At 43.4% G+C, this 27,071-nt stretch overlaps 1 protein-coding gene across 2 annotated transcripts in view; it reads left to right on the top strand.

Moving 5' to 3' along the window:
* The window catches only part of LOC127610425 (homeobox protein Meis1), an 87,644-nt gene that overhangs the window by 10,203 nt on the left and 50,370 nt on the right, over window positions 1-27,071 (top strand). For both annotated transcript variants that reach the window (XM_052080593.1, XM_052080592.1), the window contains exon 7: window positions 7,155-7,266. In XM_052080593.1, the coding sequence (XP_051936553.1) occupies window positions 7,155-7,266 (112 nt within the window). The remainder of the gene's footprint in view (window positions 1-7,154; window positions 7,267-27,071) is intronic.

The following is a 27,071-nucleotide window of genomic DNA, read 5'->3' as shown; positions in this document are numbered from 1 at the left end:
TCCGACATCTTGATTCTGGTTGTTGTTGGCATCATATTTAACAAACAACAAACAAAACTTTAATTAACGTTCTGATTTATTCCACATGACAATTTGAATGTTGGAACAGATTTTAGCAAGGATCACGGAAGTTGACACATGTCAACAAGATAGGATGTGATGGACCGGATCTGGCCCTCGGGCCTTGAGTTTAACACCCATGTTTTCTCAAATTATTTGGGTGTATCAATTTTATTTTAAGTTGGTTTTGGTTTAAAACCAAACATGCTGCCGTTATTGGTGTGTGTGGTGTACGGGGGTGGGCAACTCTGTGGGGGTGCGTCCCAGGAACTGTTGCTTTAGCGCTATCGGGCTATCTTTCGGCAACAATCGGCTGTGCAGTTACGCAATGCATCTTTCCAGGTCAGCAGTGTTGGTTTAGGTAACGCCGCTGGTCAAAGGGTGAGCCCCCTCCCATCCCAACACACCCCCTGAGTCGAAAAGGGGAGAGGAAGGGATGTGCGTCATCCACCGTTTTCCTAATCGGGTCGGCCTTGCTATTGCTAATCTATTAGCTTGCCCCTGCCGGAGTCTCATGCGGACTTCTTTTTGTGCGCCTCAAACGGCTCGTCTCAAAGCAAACTTCTGAGTCGCGGCAGGAGGCGGTATTCTGTGGTCCTGGTGCGGGGGGGGGGGGGTTGTCTGTAATGGCGACTTTTGTGGCGGCATAAAGGAGTGGTTTGACCCCCCCCCCCCCTCATCCTAACCCTCCCTCCGCCTTTCGGGGTGGCAGATTCAACAAGTGTCACAAAAGAGAGGCGACCACGTGACTTGTGTGCATCTTAGCCCGCTGGAATAGCAAGTAGGTTCATTCATAGGAGGGGGTCCTCTTAGTCACACCCCCCCCCCCCCCCCCCCCGGCCCCTGAAAAAAATGCAAAAGACCATTTTGTATCCCCAAAGTTATGATGGCTGACATGTGGCCATGTTTGAAGTTGGCGCAAACAATAACGTGGCTTGTGTGTACTTAGCTAATGGACCCCCCCCCCTCCCACACACACACACACACAACCCCCTTCCCACACTCCCCAAACTAACCCCCTGCTGGGCTCTCACAATGGCCGCTGTGGCTATCGTGCCAAGCTAGGCTAAGCTAATGAGGAAATGGGCAGCACAACAACATGTCATTCACAAATCTAGTCTTTCCGTGAACGGGGGGGGGGGGGGGCAAAACGGGGAGATGTATAGTATTGAGGGATGGGGTTGTTGGGCATGGGGGATGGTTCCCAAAGTGTAAACAAGCAGAGAGTGGAACTCAGCGATGGACTGAGCACGCTCCGTTTACTTTTTCTGTGGTTGTTTTTGCTATACTTACTCCAAAGCAATCCACCGAACGTAATTTGTTTTTTCGTCATCTTTCGAATAATGTGATGAGACTCGACTCACAGGCAGATACGCTAAGGCGACTCACTCGCCATCGCGACATATTCTTAGAGTTGGGTGACACTTGGGGACAAATGTCAATTCAAAAGACGATCATAAACTTCAGAAAAGTGATTGTTGATGGCCACGCAGTGACTGGCGGGTGGCACGAGTTGTGAGGTTCTGGGTTTGAACTTGGGCTCTTATATGTACAGTATAATGTACATATTTAATTAGTTATTTAAAGAGTGTCATTTAAGTGCTTAAGAAGTGCAGTCCGAGTGTCGCCTTGTGGAACATGAGAAGTCGACGCGATAAAGCCACATTGGTTTGCGTTATTGCCGTAGTCGGATTTTTGACTTACCGACACTGCAAGTCAAAGTATAATTGAAATTAAATTCGAGAAACTGTCTTTCATAGTAACCCTTTCGTGCACCCTGTAACCCGAGAACATGAGATGCTGTCCACTGGAGTAATCGCTGTTCCTGAAAAAATGAATTAGACAAACGTTTATGTTTAACAAATTGGATATTGTTCCAGATAAATGAGTTCCTCAATCGCAGTATTGATTGCAGCAGTATACAGCTGCAGCAGCAAAGCATTCTGGGGGATGCAGTTGTGTACGTGTCATTTTCGATTCACGTGGGCTGCCGCTGAAGAATTAGTGTGTGCGTGTGTGTGTGTGTGTGTATCGTGTGGCGGGGATTATGTCTATTTACGCCTGTGCCTCTTAAGTATGCACATATGATTATTCCTGCACCCTGGCCGCCTGTAAATAAGCTGAACGTCTCCAAAAAGATTTCAGCACCTCAACCTTAGCCGTTATTATTAATATTATTATTACTGCAAATCAATCGGCGAGGCGACGTTTCTTCTTGCTTTGCTTGCTTGCAAGAGGGAACCCCCCCTCGTCACCTCCCGCCCACACACACATACACACACACACACACACACACACACACACACGGAATGAGAGCACACCGGATTGGAATGCCGAATCACAATTTCCACCAAGAGGAATCTTTTCATGGCGAATTAGGGAAGAAAAACGATTAAAAAAAGTGTGTGTGTGTGGGGGGGGGTAGCTGGGGGGGGGGGGGGTCTTAACTCAGGATGGGGGGTTGCTTGCATGCGCTTCCCTGGGCGGCAGATTTAAGAAGTTTAGCGAAAAGCGAGGCAGAACAGAAGCAGTGAAATTGAATTTACTTGACAATTAAGCGTTGGAATACAACCTAGTGCACATGCAGCAAAGGGGGCGGGGGGTGCAAGTGGGGTCGGTGGAGGGAAGGATTTAGGGAATATGCCGAGGGAGGAGGAATGGTGGCTCATTAGGAGAACACAGAATAAATCAAGTGTGTCGCTTTGTGTGCAGTCTGCCCGTCGCCTTTTTTCTGCTCGGTTGACGTCAGTGCTGGTCAAACTTTTGAAATTCTGCAACTTTCGATGTGCTCAACACAGGAAAAGCAATCCAATGCGCAGGCTTGTACAATACTCGAAGGAGCCAAGCACATTTCAACATTGGTCAGTCGCCTTTGGTGCTATCCGACATGTTTGAGGTATTTTTTTCCCCCTCATACCTGTATATTTATTTTATCGGCCTTTATTTTGGCTTCTGGAAAAAAACACTTCGCTGCCCCCCCCCCTCTCAAATTCTTTATTATTATTGATAGTATTGATTTTTATATGAATATTTTACTTGTGGTTTTTTTTTTTCCCTTAATACTCAATCTTTCACTTCAAGCCGTGCATGGCTAATTTTGATTTAGCATTTTATTCCAATTAGTTTTAAAAATTATTTTCATAGTTAATTTAATTTATTTTGTATTGTAGTGTATTACGTTGCCTTCCTATGATTGGTTTTCATTGTTCATATTTTATTGCATTAAATAATTGTAAAATGTTCTTTTTTTTCATTATAAATGTATTATATATATTTTTTAAATGCAACCGATTTTTGTGGGCCAAATCTTTTTATTGCTCATATTTCAATTGTTTGCAGCTTGTGACTACGCGCTGTTTGTTTTTAAGAGCGCAAAATATTCTTCATAAAACACTGATAAATATTCAACATACAGGTATATTTTCTGTGCATACAAAATGTGAGAATGGGGTTGGAATGACCTTTTATCCATGTATTAAAAAATGACAGTATATCAAGAACACATTTTTTGCATGTTATTTTTTTTTGGGTCCATATTTAAAAATAAATATAAACGCAAAAATAAACAACGCACCTCGCCCCCCCCCCCCCCCCCCCCCCCCCGGGGGAGGTGCGTTGTCCTATGTGGGCCCTTCACGAGCACTGATGAAAAATTGTGGCCCCCTCCAGCATGAAGTTGCCCGTCCCTGTGTGTGCACAAGGCGTGTGTTTGCGTATGTATGCACTTTGCGGTCAAGGTGTGTGTGTGCTTTTGTTAAATAGCAGGAGGAACGTGTATAGATGCGTGTGTGTACAAAACGTCCCTCCATTAAATACATGAGAGAAAAACGTCCGTTGTAATGTATTTGCCAATGGGTGTGTGAGCGCACTCTGTGTATTGGCATGTGTGTATCTGTGTGAATGTGTGTGTGATCTCTGAATTAATTGCGCGTCAGATCAGCGCTTGCATCTAAGGGTGGCCTGTGTGATTATAAATAAACTCCTCCCCCTCCACCCCTCGTCCCCACGGAGATGCCAACCCCCCCCACCCCCCCGCCCCTCCCCTGTTTCCGTGGGGCCTAAGCGGCCACCTCCCAGCAGGCACTGCGCTCTTTTGTTCAATTACAGCTAATGCACAACTTTGCCTCCCCGCACTCCGTCCTCCGTGTTCTAATTATATTTTCAAATTAAAACACAAAGAACTTGCACGCAGCGGGCTCTCGCGTACACGATTAGCACGTCTGCTTCGCAGGCCTGAGATTCGGGTTTCGAATCGTTGGCGCTTTTCAACACCATGCCTGTTCACTTCATTAAAGAGGCTCATTCAGAAGTCTTTTGGAAGAAATGAACAAAAGTTAACAAAAAAAAATCCTGTCATTGGTTTAATCGACCAGTTATGTGCTAAACGTACGAGTGGTATCGGTTACTTGGTATCGGTGAGCAATCAAGTTGAATTTCCACTTAGCCGCCCTTCACAGATGCAGAGTCACCCCTGTAACCTCACAACTGTTTTTGGCCAGCACATTTACACACACAATTAAGGTCAGAAAGATGTTTTTCTTTTTTTTTTAATTGGAAATAAAGGTGGAGTCGTGAGCTTTATGTGGAAATCAAGTGTGGCAAAATAAATCTGAACATAAGGTTAAGAAAATGCCTTCCCCACTTCGTAGGAATAGAAAGCGCACAAGCTCCTTGCGTGCGTGCGTGCGTGCGTGTGTTTTTGTTTCCAATGCTTTTAACTGCCACAAATCAGCAAAATTGAGCTCATCGCCATTTCAATGGACAGTCAAATTGAGTGTTTTTTCGAAAAAGAGATGAAACAGGATTGCACTGAACAGCCAGGACAGAAAAAGACATGTCATATGAAATGAGTTTCACTCCCAGTTCTATGGTTATTGTCACTGTTTGCTTTCTGTGGTCTAAACCACTGCACTTCATATGCCTTCATTTCAATTCACATCTCTCCACTTTTTTTTTTTTTTGTCGTCCTTTTGCACTGTATTCATTCCGTGCAACTCGTTCTGTGCGCCGAGCATGTAGTCGGAATAACCTGATGGTGGTGTTTTATTATGGGGGACTCATTTTACGGTAAACAACTGCGATGTTATGCGTGTGAAAATCGTTCAGTCCGGCGACATCAAGCCAACCGCCAATGTTTTGAATTTGCAACACGCTGATCTTGAATATTATCTTTGTTGTTCCCCCATTTTTAACGCTCTCAAACTGTCTCCAGTTGCGAGGCATAAAAGGATCCAGATTGAAACAAGTTGATGTGTTTTTGTTTTTGTTTTTTTTAATCCTGCTCCTCGACTAACCCTTTCGTCCTCCGCAAAGTCTTCCATCACTCAATTTGGGGCCTCAAGGGGAAAAAAAATCAGTATCGGCTTGGTTTTGACTCTTACAGGTGGTACTTTGTGTGCGTGTGAGAGAGGGATGCCGTGATAGCTCCCGTTTGAAGTCCCCTCGTCCCTTTCAGAAGCGGAATAAGAGGTAACATCTGGTTTGGTTGCAGTGTGAGGCAGCCACATTGGAGGAGGTGTGTGTGTGTGTACTGGTGTACATCTGCAGCGTACACACATACAAAAAGTGAACGTGTTTGTGTCTGAAAATAACACGGCCGATGAGAGGTTCCCCTGAATTCAGTCACACTTTGGCAGCGTATGTATCAAACTTATGCTTCAGTTTTGTCCCAAATAGTTCTGGTTCAGTTGGGGGAGGACTTCCTCGCTTCTGGTCTGGCTCTGAGGGGTATTTTTATGCCGCGGAAACCCTTTGGGGTTTATTTTGAAAAGTTTGGTCTTGAGAAAATAAGAGGATTCATGCAGGCTTGCAGAAACTGGAAACATTGGGACTGGGTTATAGAACGTGACGTATGTAAGTAATGCCGAGTCCACGGCACACTTTTGTGAATTTGCACTTTTGTGCCTTTCACGCAGAGATTTTATTTCGTGTCGGTGACGAAGGGGTAGAACGGTCTTTGTCTTTCACATTCAGCAAAGTTTGCGACTTTGTAAATACCAGGAAAGGCCTCCTCGAACAGCGTGAACTTTGTTTGGGTTTGATCAGTGACATTTTAACTGTTAGCAGTCAAGGGGGTGTGCACATTTTTGCAAACATATCCGTTTTTCTTTTCCTGCTCTGATTATTATTATTTTTTAAATGTTGATCGTGGTTAATAGTGGTTCTTTTTTGTTGTTTGCTAGTTTTGTCCGCTAACATGTGTTAGCTCGCATTTCGCGCTGCCATTTTCACACTTTTTATGCGTCTACAGAGCCATATTTCTCGACGCAGCGCTGTATACATTAGAATTTATTTCTTTGCGGATGACATCACTTTCGCTGGTTGCTCACTGTTGTGCTTGTTGTCATCTGCTAGCAGTTTGTCCCAAATGGAGACAGACGTGGATCGCATGCTTCACAAAGCTGGGAACTCATGCAACATGTTGGCTTGCTGCTTTCTTTCTTTTTCTTTTTTCCTTCCTCGTCTTTCCCTCAGCCCTCATTCCATATGATGGTGTCATGCACACTCGCTTGTGCCTGCATGCCCTTATATGAATGCGAGACTCGCGCTGTATGCAGGAAAAAAAAAGACATGACAGCACTCGAAGTCGAGCAGAAACCTCCGCCAAGGCTGAGTGACAATGACACACAGAGCTTTGCGTTGTCTTATTTCAACCAGCTCATTTGCTGCAAAAAAAGCACGTGGCAACAAGCCAATTAAGTCCCCGGGCATCCATTTTTTATTTTTATTTTTGATCTTGAGTGACATCATCAATTCATTTTAACCAAAATTAAAAAGATACACTGAACAGAATAAGAAAGTAAATTTCAGTCCATGACTTTTTGATTTGTGCTCTTCCACTCCAGCCCTGTAGTTGGCAGTCATGTTTATTTTTCAACTCATTGTTTTATTGTTAATAAAACTAGAGAGAGAAAAACTTTCAAATGAAGAAATACTGTGTTGCTAAAATTCATCCAGCCATGAAATTTCTTCCACTTGCATGGGGTCGAGTGGTGACTTTTTGAGATTTCCCCAAATGAATGTAAACGTGCTGTGTACCCACCTTGTTTAAAACATTCACAATAAAATGAGATGCATTCTCTGTTTCTCTACAGACGTCCTGGAACCGAGACCACGACGACACGGCGTCCACGCGCTCCGGAGGCACGCCGGGCCCGTCCAGCGGCGGCCACACGTCCCACAGCGGTGACAACAGCAGCGAGCAAGGTAAGGAAGGGCCGCTTTGTTGCGTGTGGCGCTCGCCGCGTTACATCAGCTGCCTCAAGCTGAGCCAGACGGGCGGCTTGAATGCGCTTTGCAAGATTTGCTGCTCAGGAAGCCTTGTGGATCCCCCCCCCCCCCCCTCCTTCCCATGACACCTCCTTAAAGTGACAGTAGCCTATTGATTGACCAAAGAAAGCGTGCTGGAACCTTTAGGTTTTGTTGGAATGGTGTCATTAGAATGTGCTCGTGTTAAGATTCATTTATAATTTAGGTGCAAAATAGGGAGGTTCACAGTCTCCGTTCTGCTGTCTGGTTTCTGACTGCCCTCAGTCTCTTCTACATTCTAAAATTGTTGTTCTATGCAATGCATGGCAAAAAATGCAGACAATTTCAAGACGCATGCAAATAGTAGTATATCATACTCCATAGTCTCCAGGTTGCCGCAATAATCCGCTTTGTTGCAGCCCTCAATCTCGATAATACAATTGCAGAGTGATTGTGATCGTTGAAAAATCAACAAAAAATCAACTTGCATCCAAACATGTCTTGGTGCTTGATACTGAAAGAATATGCCCCATAGTCTCTCATTTGCTGCCCTGGCCCAGTTTCATATCACCATCAATCTCCTCTCGGTGAGAAGAAGTAAACTCGCATACCTTGGTGCTGGACACTGCAGAATTATGCTCCTTAGTTTCCACTTTGCTGCTGTGGCCCGGTTTATTACTGCCCTCTGTCGCCAACCGATTAAACAATTTTGGAAACTTTTTTTTTACACAGTTGAGGATGAGGAGCTAGAAGTGACAAAGAAAATAAATGCAAACATGTTTTAGCTCCCGATGATGCAGGATTATTCCCCATAGTCTCTTCTTGCGGCTCTGTCAATTGTAAAATTGTTGCATTAGAAGATTCATGACTCATAATTACGTTAACGTAAATTTATCTTGCCGTATTATACGCCACAGTCTGGTTTCTTGCCGCCCACAGTCTCAACTCAACTGTAAGATTGACACATCTTTGTAACATTTAATGATTAATTGAGAATGATAAACACACATGCTGACATGGCTTAGCGCTCAATTCGGAGTGGTATTAGACTCCAATTTGCTGCAGCTGCCCTCATTCTCATCTTGAATATACATTTTCAGTAATGATGTCACATTTAAAGATATATACACATAAAAACGACAAGAACAAACACACCCTAACGTTAGCTGACAACAAACGTTTGTTGCGCCCTAGCTGCCGATGCTGTTGACTTCCATTCTGCAGTCTCTACTTTGCTGCAGGACTGCCCTCGTGTCTCTCCCCAGTCTCTTAATTGCTGCGTCATTGTAGCATTTGATGATACACAACTAGAAACAACACACTTGTGAACTTGCCTTTGCTCTGGACACTGTTGCATCATACTCCGCGGTCCAGACTTTCCTGCAGCGCTACGTGTTAAGTTCCGTAGAATGAATGGCTCCCTGACGGTGTCGGTCCAAACCAAGCTTTGTTATCTCAAACAGTTATGAGGGTTGCTGGGGTGTACCTAATGAAACGGCCGATGTTTACCACTCCAGTGGACGGGAGATAAAAAAAATTCAAATTCATATATTATTAAAGATGAGTTTTTTGGGTGAGCCAGTGGCAGGGAAAACACAACTGCCACTACGGCTTCTGCTCCAATGAGTGGACTTTTTTTTTGTGTGTGTTTGCGTGTTACCGTCGTGTCGTCGTTGTCATTCCTGGTTGCAAACATGTTTGGAGAGAGAGGGCTCGTTCCACCTGTTTGTCATTTTGGTTGACTTCACTTTAAAGGTGTAAGAATGTGGACCAATTCTGCTTCAGACTAAACTATTTGCTTGAAAGTGTGAATGTGAAGAGTTGGTCATTTGTTTTCTGCACTTGAAGAATGCGGTGAAGGGGAACCATTAGGTTGTCACGATTAAATCTCTTTCAAATCGATTATCCGATTGATTGTTTGATGGAATAATTGAGTCATCTGAGGGATTTGATATCATTGTCTTTTGCAGTACAGCTTCCGATTTGTCAAATCTCATGATGTATTTTATCTCTGCGTTTATGTGAAACTCTAAGCAGATGCTTCTTTTTTTTTTTTGTTCAGTTATCGCAATACGGTCGATGTCACCGTCAGGAAATGATCACCATGGAAATGATCACCATCATATGTTTTGACACGAGTGATTGTGCAATGCCTTATCACTAGCTGTAGAATCTACAGTTAATAGGGTAGTTACTGTTATGGTAGTAGGAATGTTGAAATGTTACTTCTTTTAAATCCGGGTAGAAATGCCGATACTGTGATTTTTGATATCGTTTTCTGCTGCGTTACTATATCGACGCACCCACGCCAGATATCAATATTACTGCCGTGCAGTTGTCAAACGTCATTTGAAACACTGTTCTTTTTTCCCCTTTTTTTAATATATCACACAATCGCCATATCACGATACCGTCTATCATGAGTTTGAAAGACTTGATCACTGATTAAAAAAAAAAAATTATAAACCATTTCAGGTACAGCGGTTACTACGGTGGACAGTTTATCATGCTATGTGGTTACAGGTTACCATTATTGGTGCATCAAAGGGTTAATATATCACACCATCACCGTATCACGATACTGTCTATCATCCTAAAAATATCACCTTTAAGTTTCACGTAGAGTTGCTGTGTGATTTCCAGCCAACCGCAGCTAAAACAATGCCTGTGAAGTTTACAGTGAATTTGTAACATTGTCATAGTGACAGCCGGAGTGTGTTTTACTGCACATATACTTTGTGTGTCTCGTATGTTTATACTGTTTATTGGGTTCCAACCCTTTCCTTCTTGCTACGTACAGTAATTATGACATACAGGAGCTTCATAAGCTTGTGGTGGGCCGCTGTCCAAATATTTTGGGCCCACTGGCATGTCTTCATTTGGAACCCCTTTCAATTATGGAATGGGTATATTCTCATACATCCTTCCACTTTTCAGTTTCTAATCATGTACGTGACTATATTTGCTGCGTTTCCCTGCTAAATTCTGCACACTGTTGTGGTTCTGCGGCATGAGGCGTTCAGGCTCGCCTCGTGCTTCACGTGAGTGTCTCAAAAAGCCTTAGAACCTGCAATATCACCGGTGTCATAAAAACGTGACATCAAAAACGCTTTTAAATACACTTCAGGAGTCATTTAAAAAATGTAAAATAGGTGCCTATTTGCATGCAATAACATGATCCAAAATGTTGTAAAAATTCGACCCTTATATATATATGGAAAATTTTACCCTTATTTTTTTATGCATGTATGTATATATTGTAGACAAAATTTCAATCCATACAAAGCGGCAAGGGATGTCAACAATGAGAAAGTGGGCATGCAGTACATCCAGGAGGTGTGTACTTAGCATGCATTAACACGATTATTCTTTAATTGGGTTAGAGGCTGTTAACATGTGTCCTGCATTGTGTATTGTCTTCACAGGGTTCATGTTACATATGTTATTGGTACACCGGGTGGTGTGTATTACACACACACACACACACACACTCATGCAGGGACAAGAGTAAGTACCGGAGGCCATGTTGGACGTGTTTCAGTGTTTATGTGGGTTAAGAGTGCTCTCCACCGCGTCATATTTGCCTCTGTCAGTCACTCTGTAATCCCGCTAAGCTGGTTATTTATCTGTTTGTGACGTCCCCCCCCTCCTCACCCCAAACGCTTTCATCTCCCACCTCCTCTCCAGTGTCTCGCTTTCATTTTGCCGCCGATTGTTCGGCCTCCCACTCGCTCCCCGAAACGCCGCCTTTTGTTTATCTTCACCTCACAACTTGCTCCCTCCTCCTCCTCCTCACATTTGCTTCATGTCACCTTCTTCCTTTTGCTGCTGCTGCTGCTGCTGCTGTTGTTGTTGTTGTTTTGGTTTTTGATTTCTTCTCTTCCTTCCACTCTTCCGCCTCTGATTGAGTTCTCCCTGACCTTTTCCTTCTCCCACCTTTTTCGTCAAACCCCCCACTCCCTCGCCCCACTTTCCTCTGGAGGGAAGATGTCGGCTCCTGGTGTTTTTATTTTATTTTTTTCTCCCTGTGAACGCCTCACTGGACAATGCTGGAAACATCCATGCTAGTGCAAGGGTGCATAGCTTGGAATGACAGAAATACAGTAAACTTGCATGCCTTAGCACCGTGTACTCCACATTCTCCACTTTGCTGCAATACGTTGTTTTCTTGCTGCCCTTAGTCTCCTCTAGATTGTAACATGGCAACATTAGAGGATATATGGACAGAGAAGACAAAACAGTGTAAGGTTACTTGGCTGAATTTTACTCCACAGTCTCCACTTTACTGTTTCTTGCTTCCCTCAATCTTTTGTTTATGAAATTGTCATGCCATTGTAATAATTGAGGTCACATGGCGAGAAATGAAAAAAAAAACAACAAATGCTAATTTGATTTACTGCTGGATGCTTCGTGGTTACGCTCCAATGTCTCGATTTTGCTGTAGTAGCCTGTTTTTTTTTGCGGGGGGGGGGGGGGGTTCTGCCCCCAGACTCTTCTCAGTGATGAAATTGTCACATTATTGTAACATTTTGCGGCTACGCGGCTGGAAATAACAGAAATAAACCCACGTGCTAGCTGGATGTTGCACGATTACTCTCCATCATCTCAGTTTTGCTGCAGTAGACCGTTTTTTAAAATTATTTATTTTTTGCTGCCTCCAGTCTTCTTTTGATTTTCAAATGTAACATTTCTGTAATATTTGCAATACATGGCTAGAAATAAACACACGTGACAGCTGGACGTTGCAGGATTATGCTCCATAGTCTCCATTTTGCTGCAGTAGCCCATTTCTTTCTTGCCCACGTTCTCCTCCTGGTTATGAAATTGTCACATTATTATAACATTTGCATGCCTAGAAATGGCAGAAATAAATACTACATGCTAGCTGGATGTTGCAGGATTGTGCGCCATAGCCTCTATTTTGCGGGGGTAGTCTAGTTACAAATGATGAAAAATAAACCATCCATCCACCACTTATCCAGTCTCAGGTCGCAGTGGCAACAGCTTCAGCAGCGAAGCCCATGCCTCCCTCTCCCCAGCCACTTCTTTGAACTCTTCCGGAGGGAGCTCAAGGTGTTCCCAGGCCAGCCAGGAGACCAGGTCTCACCTGGTGCATGGTCTTCCTCGGGGCCTCCTGCCAGTGGAAAACCTCACCGGGGAGGAGCCCAAGAGGCATCTTATTCATATGCCCGAGCCACCTCATCTGGCTCCTCTCAATGCGGAGGAGCAGAGGCTTGAGTCCATCCCAGATAATCGAGCTCCTCAATAAGCACACATGTTCACATGGCTTAGCATTGGACACTGCCTGATTATGCTTCACGGCCTCCACCTTGCTGCTGTCACCCGGTTTCTTGATGTCTTTTACAGATTCGTAAATTCCCTTTTGGGTGCTTTTTGGGGAACTGGGGGCTCCCCAAAAAGGCAATTCATGGGATTCTTACTCAGCTGCTGTCTTGCATTTTTGGTGAGACACACTCAGCCTTGCACACTCCAGTGTAACGGCGAGCTTCGCAGGGAGCTGTTTGCCTTGGCTCGGGGCCGGTGCTCTCCTCTTTTACAAATGCTGTGGGTAATTGGTGATACATATCTAATACGGCCAGTCATCACCTCGCTCCCTGGATGCTTCTGACAGACAGCGGAGGAGGGAGGAGGGAAGAAGGAAAGCTGTGTGGCGCTCCAAAAAAAGGGACCAAACACTCGGCGGTGTGTTCTTCTGTTTCCCCCTCGCACGCCAAGCAAGAATGAGCACTCTATTCCCTCCGTGGGGCAGCGGACGTGATCTGATTTAAACGCTTCTAACATGTCATCCGAGTGTAAGAGAAGTTATTAGTGTTGCCCCCGCCCCCCCAAAAAAATCAAAAGCATAAAAAAATTAATCCAAAGAAAAAGCAAACGGCACAAGCAGAATTGATCATTTGATCCTCATGAGGGAAGATTGAAATTCAGTAAGGTACCACTTCAAAGGCACTCATTTTCCATAGTCATTCAATGTAAGGAATGAAACAATAATTACACAAACGGTTATATTTTATCATTTTTTTCTTATAATAAAGGAAATATGATGTCTGCGATTGGCTGGCAACCAGTTCAGGGTGTCTGCCACCTACTGCCCGTAGACAGCTGGGATAGACTCCAGCGTGTCCTGCGACCCTTGCGAGGATAAGCGGTTTAGAAAACGGATGGATGGAAATATTATGTACGCAGCCAAAGCTTTGACAAATGGGAAAACAGTCATCGGTATCAAGGAAGTATGTTGAAGTGATGCATCTCAATTGAGACTGAAATAGTTGCATGTTGGGGAGGAGCTAAGCTTAGCCTGGGTTGTTTGCAGAAAGTTGCAGAGTCCGCCACTTGTCCACTCTAGTTTGCATATTGACCACCAGGGGGCAGCATAATACCTGCACACATAAAATACACGAAAAAGACAGTCGCAACTAAGTGACGAAGTTGCATTAAAATTTCTTTTCTTGGAAAGGATAAAGTATATATTGCTGTTAGCATTGTTACATTGTCTGTCTACTTAATGTTGTCGCACCGTTTGTATTCAAATATTCATTGGGACAAAGTCGATGCTGCTTTTGTTAGCCCTTATATCGTGTTTTGCATTGAGTGTTAACATAGCGCGAACAGACTTTCCCAAGCAATGCGGTGTGGTTAAATACACAACCGTGTAATTCTCCCTCCGCTCTCTCTCATATGTGAGCTGTTAGCTTTGACTAGTGCCAATGGCTTTTTTACAAAGGGCGAACCGATGGCAGCGGCCTGCTGGCAAACAGCTGGGCTAATAGAGAGGGTCTAATTAACGCCGCCATCACGACCATCGCTGCTGCTGCCAGCGAGGAAGGGGTGGGGGGGAGGGTGGATCTGAGGAGACGCTCCCTTTTTAATGACATGTGCCAAACAAATGTGTTTTTTCGGGGGGGGTGGACGTATATGCCAATGGAATCCAGTGTGCGCCTAGAAAGAAATAAGGGGGGAAAAAAAATGGCACGAGTAGGCTTGTGGTCAAGACATAAACACTCGAGCTGGGAATGCGGTGTGGGAGCCACCCAAAAAAAAAAGAGAAAAAAAGAAAGAAAAAGTGGTTCTCCTAATTGCTCTCAGCGACACTACAAAAGCGCCGTGTGTAAAAAGCCTTGTAAAAGCTGAGATTTTATATAAAGTCACATTAGCAGGCTTGCGCTTACGTATGCCTGTCTTTGCTATTTCAAAGCAGGGGAAAAAACGCGCTGCATTGAAGGCATCACGAATAAAGAATACAGAGTTCTCCTGTTATATCTCACTTTAATGTTCACACTGCGGTAGACAGTGGCATTGCCCGCATAGACTTTACGACCATTCACATGAATTGAGTGCTGGTGGCGGGGTGGGGGTGATTCGTCGGGGAGTTATTGTTTTACTGTAAACACCTAAAATAATACCAAAAAAAGCTTGAAAATATTGAAAAATAATTAGTGTACTTTGGTACAAAATACACAATGTGAATCTCTGGGTCTCAAACCACAAGTATGCGGCGTCAACTGTGTAGTGCGAATCTTGCTTTTTTGGGGGTGCCAGAGCCCAACTGATTAATTGGCTGATTGATATATTTGGTTTATATTGGCTCTTTTGAAATTGGCAAAAAAAATTGGCCAACTTTTGGCTTTTTTTAACAATTATCATGAAATTCAAACATCCCTCCCCCCAAAGTAAAACTACTGAAGCGCAAAGCATTTTCAAACGGTCAAATGCTCTGCCTGTGACTCCTAACTTTGTTGTTGTCAACATTAACAGACCAAGAAAATAAGTTATTTTATTCATTACACATTTTAAAAATTAATCAGACGATTAATCGGTTCTCGGAATTTTGCATGGGCTTCATAGAATCCATATTGGTGACCACTACAACCTTGCAATATTTTTATCCCAGTCCCTCCATCAAAACTCATCGGCTTTGGCCTCCCATCGATCCGGCCGGGCTATTTTAGATCCATACCCCCTGACCTCCGCCAAGGTCAGCCGTGGCCGGTTCGAGCTCGTCCAATGGCTTTGCTCGGCGTGGCCTCTTCAAAGTGGCCAATTAATGGGTGCCGTTGTCCAGCAGACTGGAAGAGAGAACCCGAGTGTGTGTCTCGCACTCTCTCCCCGTGGGCCTCGCTCGTTCGCTCGCTCGCTTTCTCTCTTTTGGAATCAAAGCATGTGGAATTAGCTCCACTTTAACAGGCCATCGGTGTCGAAAGAACACAGGGTTGGCCGGCGCTCAACCGTGGTTTTGGCGGACATCCATGCTTCCAACGCAAACACGACTGCACTTATGGAAGTAACAGTAGATTTTCAGGCAAAAATAAGCTATTACAAGGTTGAAATTTGCCTTGGCCCGCGCCTCAAGGAAGTTATGTCGTCACAACACAATCGATCCCGTCGGAAAACAATGTACTGTCAAGTCAAATGATCTGTTTTCCGAGTTAAACAGACACCTGCGTGAATAATTTTTTAAAGTCACATCTGCTCATTCTCAACTGTCATACAAATAATTCATATTCAAACAATTCAAAAGTAATTCATATTAGTTTATGCTACGGAGACAGTTTCTCTAATTCAATCCGAGTATTGAATTAGATTACCAAACAGGTGAGGAGAAAACATAAATCGATAAACCAGATTACAACAGAAATGCAAACAATCTCTGTCTTTATCACTTCAATTTTTCAATATTTCATTAAACAATGATACCCAAATACGGGTACGGCGTAGCGCCAGGTGTGCCAAAATTTTTTTGTCGCAGGCCACATTGACGTTACAGTTTCCCTTCGGAGGGCTGTTATGACTGAATTTTGTTAAAACCATAACAATGTTTAAATACCTCAGCATATTCCATTTAACCACCTCCGCATATTACATACCCAGCGAACAAGAAATTGATGGATAACTTGTTTTGAAATCTGAAGTCAAGAATAATGGCTTGCTCAAACATTGTTATTTTGGATTAGAGATGGCAAATTTGAAATTTTGGTTCAGACTTTAGCAAGCATCATGGAAATTGACATGCTTGATTTGCTTTCATGGGCCACATAAAATGCTGTGGTGGGCCAGATCTGGCCCACGGGCCTCGACTTTGACACCCGTGGAATAGCGCTCATCTGCATCGACATCTTGAGTGTTCATGACAAAATGTAGACACGCCATTAGGCATGTGCTGCGTATGCGAATGTGGATCCAATTTACGATTGTTTGGCCAAGGCGGAGGTCTCTGCAATACTCACAGAAATATTTGTTTTTATAAACACACATACAGTATATATCATATACATTTGTCTTTTTGGCGTCCATTTATGGAAATAGTGTCTTTAAACATGATCAGATAAACCTGGGAAAGCCATAAAAGTCTTCTCATTCTTTTTGCGGCTGCATCAACGCTTTTGAGGAAGCTGGTAGCTAGTAGTGTTGTTTGTCTGGAATTTAGTGCACGGCAAACTCTGTTGATAAGCTCACCTCGGCCCAAACACAAAAAAAAAACAATTTACAACTTCTCTGTCCACACTGGAAAAAGCTTCCAACACAATGAAATATTTTCCATGACGAGCAGAGCGATAAGGCGGGAATGTAGCAAGCGGGCAATATGTGCGCAGGGTGTACCTAATGAGTGGTCCAAGTGCGCGCGTATGGGTGTGAAGTAGCTCTGTGATGACTTTTCACACGACGGTGCGGTTGTAAAAAGTGAGATGGGAAAAAAAAATGAGGAAACTGGGTTCAGGTTCTCACATGGAGGGTTTGCCTGTAGGATGAGCAGCCCGGAGGAACACAACGCAGGCAACCGGAGGCGCGTCTCGCTTTTCTCGTAGGCCTAGACGGCGAGCAAATGTGAGGGAGAATCGGACGCGTGTGTTCATGCCGTTTGCATGAGAAGCGCTGGAAGATGCCAACTTTCAATTTCTCCAACCTCTCCGTTGTGCATTCGTTCTGGCTGAGTCACCAAATGATTCGAAACAGCTGTCTGTAGGATGGAGTGCAGTCGCACGTGACGTGAAACGATAACCGCGATAATAAGAATTTGAATTGATGACATTATTCCGCCTCTGACCGAGCATATCACAACAGAGTAGTTTCCAATGCATTTATTTGAAATATTTTTTTTCATTTGTTTTTCGGAAATAATTCTATTTTAGATGTGCTATGAATTGCATTTTAAAAAATCTTTTTTTTTTAATGAGCATAATTTATTTATTTTTATGAGCACACATCCATCCTTCATGCATGGATATTTAGATGAATAACTGGCAAGCAATCGTATGATTTTTATTTATTAAAGTAAGTTGATATTACAGTTTTATAACATGAAAGTTTAATCAGGTATTTGAAATTAATTTTTTTTTACAAATCTGTGTCTCCCTCTTTGATATATATATATATATATAATATATTCTAATTTAAATGGCATCTTTTTAATTACATAGCATTCATGTTTAAAAATAGTAACTATAATAAAGGCATAATTAACATGTTAAACTAAAATTAACACATTTTCAGTAAATTCATGGATTGTATTTCATTAAAAAATATATCAAATCAATATTTTGTATGAGTTAAAACAAAATCAATCTATTTGAAATTAAGCAAACAATGGTCACATTTTATTTAAAAACGTGTGATGCAAAATACGCCCTTGAATGTATTATTTTGCTTTATACACATTTAAATATTTTTCAAATCGATTTTGAATTTCGTGCCTTTATAAGTAAATGCATTTGTAATGTCTTGCAATAAAGCAAGACTCTCTCGAATATTTTTTCTCAATTTGTTTTCAGCATTGTGCTCCAAAGACTTGTCCTTAATCAAGTGGCCATTGAGCAACTCTTCAATTTGTGAGCTGTTGCGTTCAAGTGGAGGAAAGAAAGAAAAGCAGGATCCACTTCGTTTATTCCAGTGAGGCAATGCTCGAGGAGGGGTGTGGATGGGGTTACCCATGCTATAAAGCGTATCTTTAGCTCCCATGTTGTAATTGCGGGCCCGCTAATGATGTACGTGTATCCTCGCTCGTTTGTTGACAGGAAGCGCTCTTCTTTAATTTGAGAGCGCCGGGCCGATATCTAATTGCTGGTGTTTTGCTCAAAGATACTATTTCCACGCAGCAGAGTTCAATGCGCAGCAAAGCCCAATTGCGGAATGAGACGTTTTCCAAAAGTGTCCAATTCTTTTATTTCATTTTTCGGTGGATGCGGCACCATAATTAGCGTGCTTCTTTGGCCAAATGACTGAGTGTGAATCGTTTGATTGTGTAAATATAGGTCCATAGGATGGTTCAAATGCGGTGTCATCCACAAGTGAAAAGGTCAAAGTGGAGCTTCAACTTGTGGGAAACGACCACAATGATGCGAGTTTGTCATTTTTAGTCCGTTTTGACTTTTGTTTTAAATTCAATTCATTGTAATTACGTTTCCGGGCAGGTATGTTGTTGTTTTTTTTCCTGTTTTTATTTTGTGGAAAGTGATTTTTTAAAAATTATTTTGATTAGTTTTAGTATTAGTTTTATCTATTTATTCATTTTTAAAAAGGCACGTGTGTCAAATGCAAGCTTAAAAAAAAGCTCACTAAGCATCGTCTAAATAAAGTCTAGTAAACTCCAATTCGTTTTTTCTCTTGTACGGATGTTCAGCAACACTGAAATTAAAATATTTAAAATGAACTCTGAAACCTTCGCTTTAAAAATATAATTTTAGTTAGTTTCATTATCAAAACATGCTTTAGTTATTTATTTAACCCTTCCATGCACCCTGTAACCTGATAACTGTTGATAAGCTGCCCATTGTAGCTGTCCCTGAAAGGAAAACGAACATTTAAAATGTATCTATTCATTTTATTTTACTTTTTTTTTTTAATAATTTCATTAGTCTTCATTGACTATACAATAATAACCATGGTAAGAACGTTGGAGATAAAAGTGTAGGAATTGAAATAATACCACGTACCAGGACATGTACTTTTACACAGTTCAGCGAAACAGAACGTGTGCTTGCTTCATGCTGTTTATGAGTCAGAGCAGTAAAATATGGACAGTGTTTTTATGTGAAAAGAGAAAAAGTCAGACGAGCGCACTGTGATAGACTGGAGCATACTTTCTTACGCCCCACAGAGTAACAGTCCAGCATCTGATGCTGCTATGGAAGACAAAAGCTGAAACAAGCCTGTTTGATTTAAAAAAAAAAATGCATATACTGTATACATTTATCTTTTTAATTCCAACCGTGTGCAGCATATTTAACACCAAAATGTTCAAGCAAAGCACTGAACTTCATTGAACAAAAGTCTCTTTGCTTAACTTACCAGCTTCCAGATATTTTATGCAGGTTTAATTAATATCAAAGTTATCATTTTGGTATTGTGACAACACTACTGCAGACCCCAACCAACGGTTCCCCGGACCCCTCAAAATCAGTCCTGCAGACCGCCGAAATGGTCTCATCCACACACTGATTGATGGAAAAAGTGCTTTATCTCAACACTTGAGTCCACATTTGCACTGAATACCTCTTGCCTCACACACACTGTGCACAAATGTTTATTTAGCCGTTTGATGAAGAGATTAGCGCCATCGTCATCCTACGCTCTTAAACCAGCCAAGGGGGGGATCCATGTTGAGGAAATCCAGGATTTCCTGACACGCGGGGGTCTCGGATGCCAAAACCGCGACGTTTGCGAGACATCCACGCGTCTCGAGATGACCGCTCTGGTCTTGTCCTGGTACAAGTTGGTGAAGAAACAGGAAGTGGTTGTGTCAGCTGGGTTCTTCTTCTTCTTTTTCTGTTGTTGCCGCTGTTTATTATTAGGCCCGTCACAGTGGTCTGGCTTAGAGCTACAAACAGCAAAGTGCTAATTTTAGCCTCCAAAGAGGATGATGAGGATAAATAGCCTCCTTGCCTCCCACTGTGCCATATGCTCCTCTCGCCATGATATTGTCTCGCGGTATTTGCACCCCCCCGACACCATCTCACTCACTCACTCATATCATGAGATTACTTAGTGAGATCACATACACGGACGGTATGGAGCTTTTCAAGCACAGGAGCTGGTTCAAAACTTTTAGATGACAATTGTGTGTAGGGGCTTCTATCAACTATTTTCTAAATCTAGTTTCTGTGGTCATTTCCCAGCGTCAAAATAAGACGCCGTTATGGAGTAGTAATTTTGAGAGAACCAAGAGCCTTTGGTGTGAGACGTACTTCAGGAACAAACAAAAAAAAAAGGGGGGTGTTGGAAATTGACATCAAGGTGATCTGTACTTGGAACTCAATTTCCAGGAAATGGGAGTTGGTCTTTGTAGTTTTTGGAAGTGCAGGGCAGAACCCAGCCTGAAAAGTTCCTTTACCGCTCAAAAGTACTTCGGTCCTTGTAGCCTCCTCTTTTGGCAAATTAGCATCAAAATAAACGGAATAGTACCTGCTGTCCAAACTGAGCGTGACCCGCATACGGTCTATCCGGACTCTATCGTGGTCTCAAGTCACAAAGAGTGGCTCCAGTCGGAGGCCGGTACTTCAGATTAACGAGAGCGCCACCTATCACCCTTTGACAAATCCTAGCTAACATTGATACGTTGCTGTGACTCTGCCTTCAAATGAATAGTATCAACTAGCCACACGTTTTATATTTTGTCTACAGGAACTTGGAACTGAAAAGCTTCTCGTCAGATCAGTTCAGAGTAAAGAAATGTCACCCCGAAAGGCATCTTGGACATCTTGAAAGTTCTTGCCCCTGCTAGCGGGGTCTTCCAAATTCCCCCCTGAACTAAATGTACGCAATAGTCCCCACAGTCCAAGGACACAACGGTCAATTCCGATGGAAAATGCTTCCTATGTTGCGCCTAAACTTAAAAAAGTGGCTTCATCTATGGCTCAAAGTGGATTTTTTTCCCCCAAAAGTGGCCCTAGTAGCATAGCGGCATTTCACTTTCATCTGCTATCGCTTCCAGCTGCAAGGTAACATTGCCGCCACCCCCCCACCCCCCTCCATCTGTAATCTCCCACAATTTACTTGATATTCCCACTTGTAAATGGGAGCCTGCATTGGAATAGAGATGAGCACTCTCTCTCTCTCTCTCTCTCTCTCTCTCTCTCTCTCTCTCTCACTCTCTGTATTATTCTCTCACATGCTCGCCCTCAAATTGAAATAATTCAATTTATGGACACAGTTCCAGACCTCCCCGGCTAAGACCATTATGCACGGACCCGCCGCCCCTCCCCTCTCTTCCCGACAAAAGAACGGGAGAATTTACCAGCGGGCTCTCCAAAACGACACCCACGCAAAGCCAATTTCATGCCAGCCCAGAAGACCCGCGAGAGGCACCATTTTAGCAAACCCCCGCAGGATTGTTTTTATCATCCGATGTGGGTCGATAGCGCTTTAAATGTATTCTTATGGCTTATTTTATCACCTCGCTCCGTCACATAGCGAGGGGTTCCTGCTACGATGTCGCCGGCTTGATCCGCTCAATAATCACCTGATGTTTTTGACTCACTCAAGACAAACCTGACACTTTAAAGGTGGAAAGATGGTGCCTGCTTTCGTGGGAATTTAGTAGGATTTTCTGCCAAAAGGGTACATATGATTTTTTTTCCCCCTCCCCAAAAGGGAGGCCACAACTGACCTTCAAAATGATGCTTTAAGCTTTAATCCCGCCATCCGGGCGTCTTAAGAATGCAGTCGGGCTATACAATGCTTGGTAAATATAAATAGAAAGATTTATACAATTTGCATGAAGTGTAAAATTGTGAAAAGAAATTGTGATTGAACATTGAAGCCATATCGCCCACTCCGAGTGGTCACATAAAATGAAGGAGAGAGTTTAGATATCATCAAAACTGTCCTTAAAGTTAAAATTGAATTTATTTGAACCTGAAACAAAATATTTCATCTTTTTTTTTTTCAAATGAATGCGTGCACTTAAAAAAAGATAATTAAATAGCAGCTAATGTATGTTTTTTAAAAATTATATTATAACATCTTGAAATTTGTGCCAAAAATAGAATACAATATATTTTTAAAAATACAGCGGATAACTGAATAACGTTTTTTATTTTTTTGTGCGTTTTCTTTTTAATCCCCATCTACACCCTGCTTATTGAATTTTTGTCAGCAATTGTTGATGATTTTTTTGGGTGGGGTGCTCAATTGTTTTTAAAAAAAATATTGATTTATTTTACAACTGTAAATGTGTAAAATAAATAGAATATAGTATATCTAAATATAAGTATTTGATTTATCATACCTTAACTCTCCTTAGCTGTTTTTAGATTTATAGCACAATATGACAAAATATCATGTTTTCAGTGGAAGCCATGTTTACTGAATATTTTTATTTATTGAAAATACTAAATTGTCATTTTGAAGGAGGTTGTCCTGGGATGCTTGCCGCTCATGGTGAGAGTGTGTGTGCCCGCCGTCCGTGTCCGCCGGGCCAAAGCTTGACCTGAGGCTGACCCTCAGCAAACAGGGAACCCCCTCCACCCTCACCCTCCTCACCTTCCATTACCACCCTTAAGGCCTGATCGCCTCTCCTCGTGCTCCCTTTGACATGGATAGCAGCTTTCGGGCTTTAAGTGGGAGATAAAGACCTGAGTGAGTTGTGTGTTTAGAGGAAAGCCAGGGTCAGATAACAAATACCTGTAGGTAAACACACAGGGTGGGGGTGGGGGTTGTAGTGGTAGTGAGGTTGTCTTTGGGGTTCCTGTTTTGTTTGTATGTTTGCAAAGCAACACAGGGCAGGCCACTTGTGATTTGTGCTCCACACATTAGTACGTAACCCGATCATCCGCTGCTGTTGCTAGAGTCAGTGAAATTCTCAGAGATAAGAGATGCTCACCTGAGATAACCTCTTGACACAAACACACACACTCACACAGGCACATACAGGGGTCATACTATTACAGGAAGTCACCCCGCCACCTCCAGGAAGTGACTCCAAAGGGCCAAAATTCTGGGGGGGTGATATCACTCGTTCCACACACAGGAAGTTGGTCCGTAAAAAGCCCAGCTTGCTTCCTGTTCCTGGTTGAGGACGCCTATGATTGAGGAGACTTGATAGGACTTGGTACGATCCCAGCGTCGGGGACTTACTTTGACTCCAGAACGAGATTTCAACACTAACGGTCTGAGGAAAGTGACTTGTTCTCGAGTAAAGCTCCTCGTGGATCATATACTGCCTAACGAAGCATTTGTGGTTTTAGTTCTTGCCCCACCCAGAAACGAATTCAAACAATCATGGTCCAAATTTACAATAGTCGTCCAGACCTTTCTAATTGCTTTGTTTCAGGTGCAACCTTACGTTCCCGGAATAGAATAGATGGCGCAACAGCGCTGTAGACTCCTTTCCAAAGGTTCTTGGGTTCCTGCACCTCCCAAATGCCAACTCAAGTACTGAAAATTTTTCATTCCTGGCATTTAAAGTGTCCAATGAGATTTCTCAAGCCATACAATGTCCACCGCAAAGGTTCCTGGACCTCTTCCCTTGCCGGATTTTCTTTCAATCCTGATAAATTACCCCACAACTAAATTTAGACACTAGTACAGTGTCTCAACCCCCCCCACAAAAAAAAACAGTTCTCCAGAAGTTTCTCTGTCACTCCACAGCGTCATTTGCCGCCCCCTCACAGGGGTCGTATCACTTTGTCCACACGCAGGAAGTACGCCCGTAAAAGCCCTGCTCACTTCCTGTTTCTCGACAAGTCCTTATCTGGTACGCATGGGGAGCCTTGATAGGACTACAAATCCCCCACCGGCTTCTCGCCGCATCCTGCGCCCGTCAAGGACGTGCTGACAGCGAGGAGGAAGTTGAAACGTTATGTTTAATCCACACACCGCCGCTCAAATGTAAATGAAAGGACAAGTTGCGAGGCAGTTTAGCAGGTCTTACCCGTTTGTCCGTCCCACTTCCCACACTGAACATTCCTTTCATTTGCTCAGAATAACTGGCACTTGGCACAATAGAAATAACCACAACAGCCAGAAATCATCCCAAACAGTGAACCGGCACATACGTGCACGATATAAGAGCCGTGTTGGAAACAAACTACAAATAATCCGTCGAGTACAAAACGAGAAGGACAAATCTCGGCCCAGTTTGGCACGATTGGAAAGACGTGATGTGAAGATTTCTCGATGAAACGAGCCTTCTCACGTTTAACTCTCTCACAATTGTTTGGCCCCCTTCTTAGATGGCTTTTGACACCTCCAAACCTTCCGAAGCAAAGAGTGGTTGATAGCGAGGGAGGGGAGTCAAATGGAAAAGTGGAGGGTGTGGGGTGGGGCGGTAGGGGTGGGAGGCCATACAAAAGCCAAGAGCACTTAGAGGCACAATGGCACGACGGCGGGCCTTTTTCCAAAAGTCAGCTGACAAAGTTCTTGAATGCCGACGTGGGACAAAGAGGGAGAACCTTCGGGCTAAAATAAAAGGGGAGGGGGGAGGGGAACCCCCCCATTCCCCCGATTCGATTTAGTCATGCGGGCGCTAGAAAAAGATGAGAAAATGAATCACATGTGTCTCAAAGAGTCAAGGACTTCCACGCTGCCTGGAATGAAGCCTGGATGTTCAGGGGGGCGTCTATCGGCGGAGGTACTCGGGGAAAGTCACGGCTAATAAGGCCGGACGGACTTTAGCCCCTCCAGCTCTGCTCACCTTCCAGTTAGATACTAGAAGCTCAGGCGAATCGTATTATATCTCGTCATTGTGTTTATTTCTATTGAAATCAAAAGTATTGCTTAGCTTGGAACGGATCAGGACATTCACATGGAAAACGCGCCTCAACTTACAACATTTTCGAGTTAAGAAATTTCTTCCAGAACCAATTCATTTCATAAGTAGGGGTACCACTGTATTCATTTTTGAATTTTGAAATTTCCTGGCACAAACCGAAGTCTGGTCAAATGGTGCCATGGACTTTTTGTGGTTTTGGATTTCTAATCATCCTGATAATTTTTTGTCGTGCAAGATGGCCGTTTTCGTAAATAACCGGTGAGAGGAGTGGTCACCTTCATCGTAACGTCCTACGTTGTGCCTGCTCAGGACCCTTCCTTTGATCGTGGATGATTTCAAGTTGTTCTGTATTTCTATTGTGCACGGTGGCCGCTATCAAAAACACAGACAAGAGCGGTTAAAAAAAATAAAAATCAATAGCCGCACGGCAAAAGTGCTCGACATGAAAAGGTGAACTCATCACCCGACAATTCCATCTTAGCTTGTACCGTTGGCCCCTTTCTCCCGGAAGTGGGAATAAAAGCCAGTGACTGTGTTTATGTGTGTTGTGTGTGTGTGTCATGTGTGTGTGTGCGCGTGTGTGTGATAGGTTTAATGTCATGTCGCTGGCCGGCGCTCGGGGCCGTTTTGCGGCGTGTCAAGGCAGGCCCCCGGTGATGACCCTTTACGGTGGGGAGGGGGGGAATGGCACCGAGAGAGCAGTCACATTTACGCTGACATTTTTTGCCATCACCTATGGCGATGTCAACAGGAGCCCACTCCCAACCCCCCCCCCCCCCCCCCCCCCGTCCTCACACGCACACACACACACACACACACACACACACACACACGCACTTCATTGTCATAGATATGAGAAGAGCACACATTTGATGCCGTTTTAATCTCAATTCCTTAACAGTCATTATGTGGCCACAATATACAGAAATAGTGATGACCTACATTCAGTGATAAAACACACCACCACGCACACGCGCGCACGCGGCAGCTGACCTTTTGCTACAAGCGTAAAAGCGTTCCACTGCCTCCCTTTCAATGTCTGTTGTAGCTCTGCTTAAGAGCTGCCACTTGATGTAAAAGGGGTTACTTTTTGCAGGGTCTCTGTGTGAAACAAGTGACGGAATCGCCATGTTATTGTCTCTGGTGCTAAGTACCTAAAAATCAAGTGTTCAACAGCTTCAGGCACAGGTGTCAAACTCAAGGCCCGGGGACCAGATCTGGCCCACCACATTATTTCATGTGGCCGGCGAAAGCAAGCATGATAACTTCCATGATGCCTGCTAAAATTTCGAGACCAAAATTTAAAATTATTATATGTAATAAATAAGAGAGATATTCTATGACTCCAGCAAATGTGTTTACTATTATCGCACACAAAAAAAATTAAATCAACAAAAGTCCACGTGTGACCACAACATGCCTCATACAGTCTGTGACTCAGCAATGAAGTGAAGAAGTTGACCCGATTGCACTTTTTCGCCATAACAACTCCGCTCCATTTTTTTTAAAAAGTTTGTTTTCATGTTGTGCAAAATGAAATCTACCCCTGGCGAAGGGATGTGATCGGACTGCATTGCGATCCCAAAATAGTGGCGTGGCTCTCTGGCGCGGGCAGGAAGGGGAAAGTCTAGACGCCGCCGTTTTGTTTTGTCCACAGTGCATGTCATTATGTGCACCCAAAGCTGCCCAAGTCGGTGGACATTTCTCTCGCTTTTCTTCTATCTGCGCAGTGGAAAAAAAAAAAAGCTTTGGTCACAAAGAGAGTTTTGTGTCTAAGAGTGTGTTGTTTGGAATACTTCTAGTAACCATTTTTGGAACATTGCCTCGTGGAACATCCCGTGAAGAAAAAAAAAAAGCGTGTCTGTTCTTTGGCGCCGTAAAAGGAGAAAGCGTACCCCACCTTTGGAATCTCCCAGGAATTCCAGCATGTTCAGAATATTTGGGAGAAGGAAGGCTCCCCCTATGACCCCACCCAACCACCCCCCCTGCTTTAGAGCGTATGAATGGCCAGAATACAATAAGCGCCAATTTTTTTTCCTAC

This window comes from Hippocampus zosterae, chromosome 11 (assembly GCF_025434085.1).
Source record: "Hippocampus zosterae strain Florida chromosome 11, ASM2543408v3, whole genome shotgun sequence".
NCBI classification, from domain to species: domain Eukaryota; kingdom Metazoa; phylum Chordata; class Actinopteri; order Syngnathiformes; family Syngnathidae; genus Hippocampus; species Hippocampus zosterae.
This window is presented reverse-complemented; position numbering and strand designations above follow the sequence as displayed.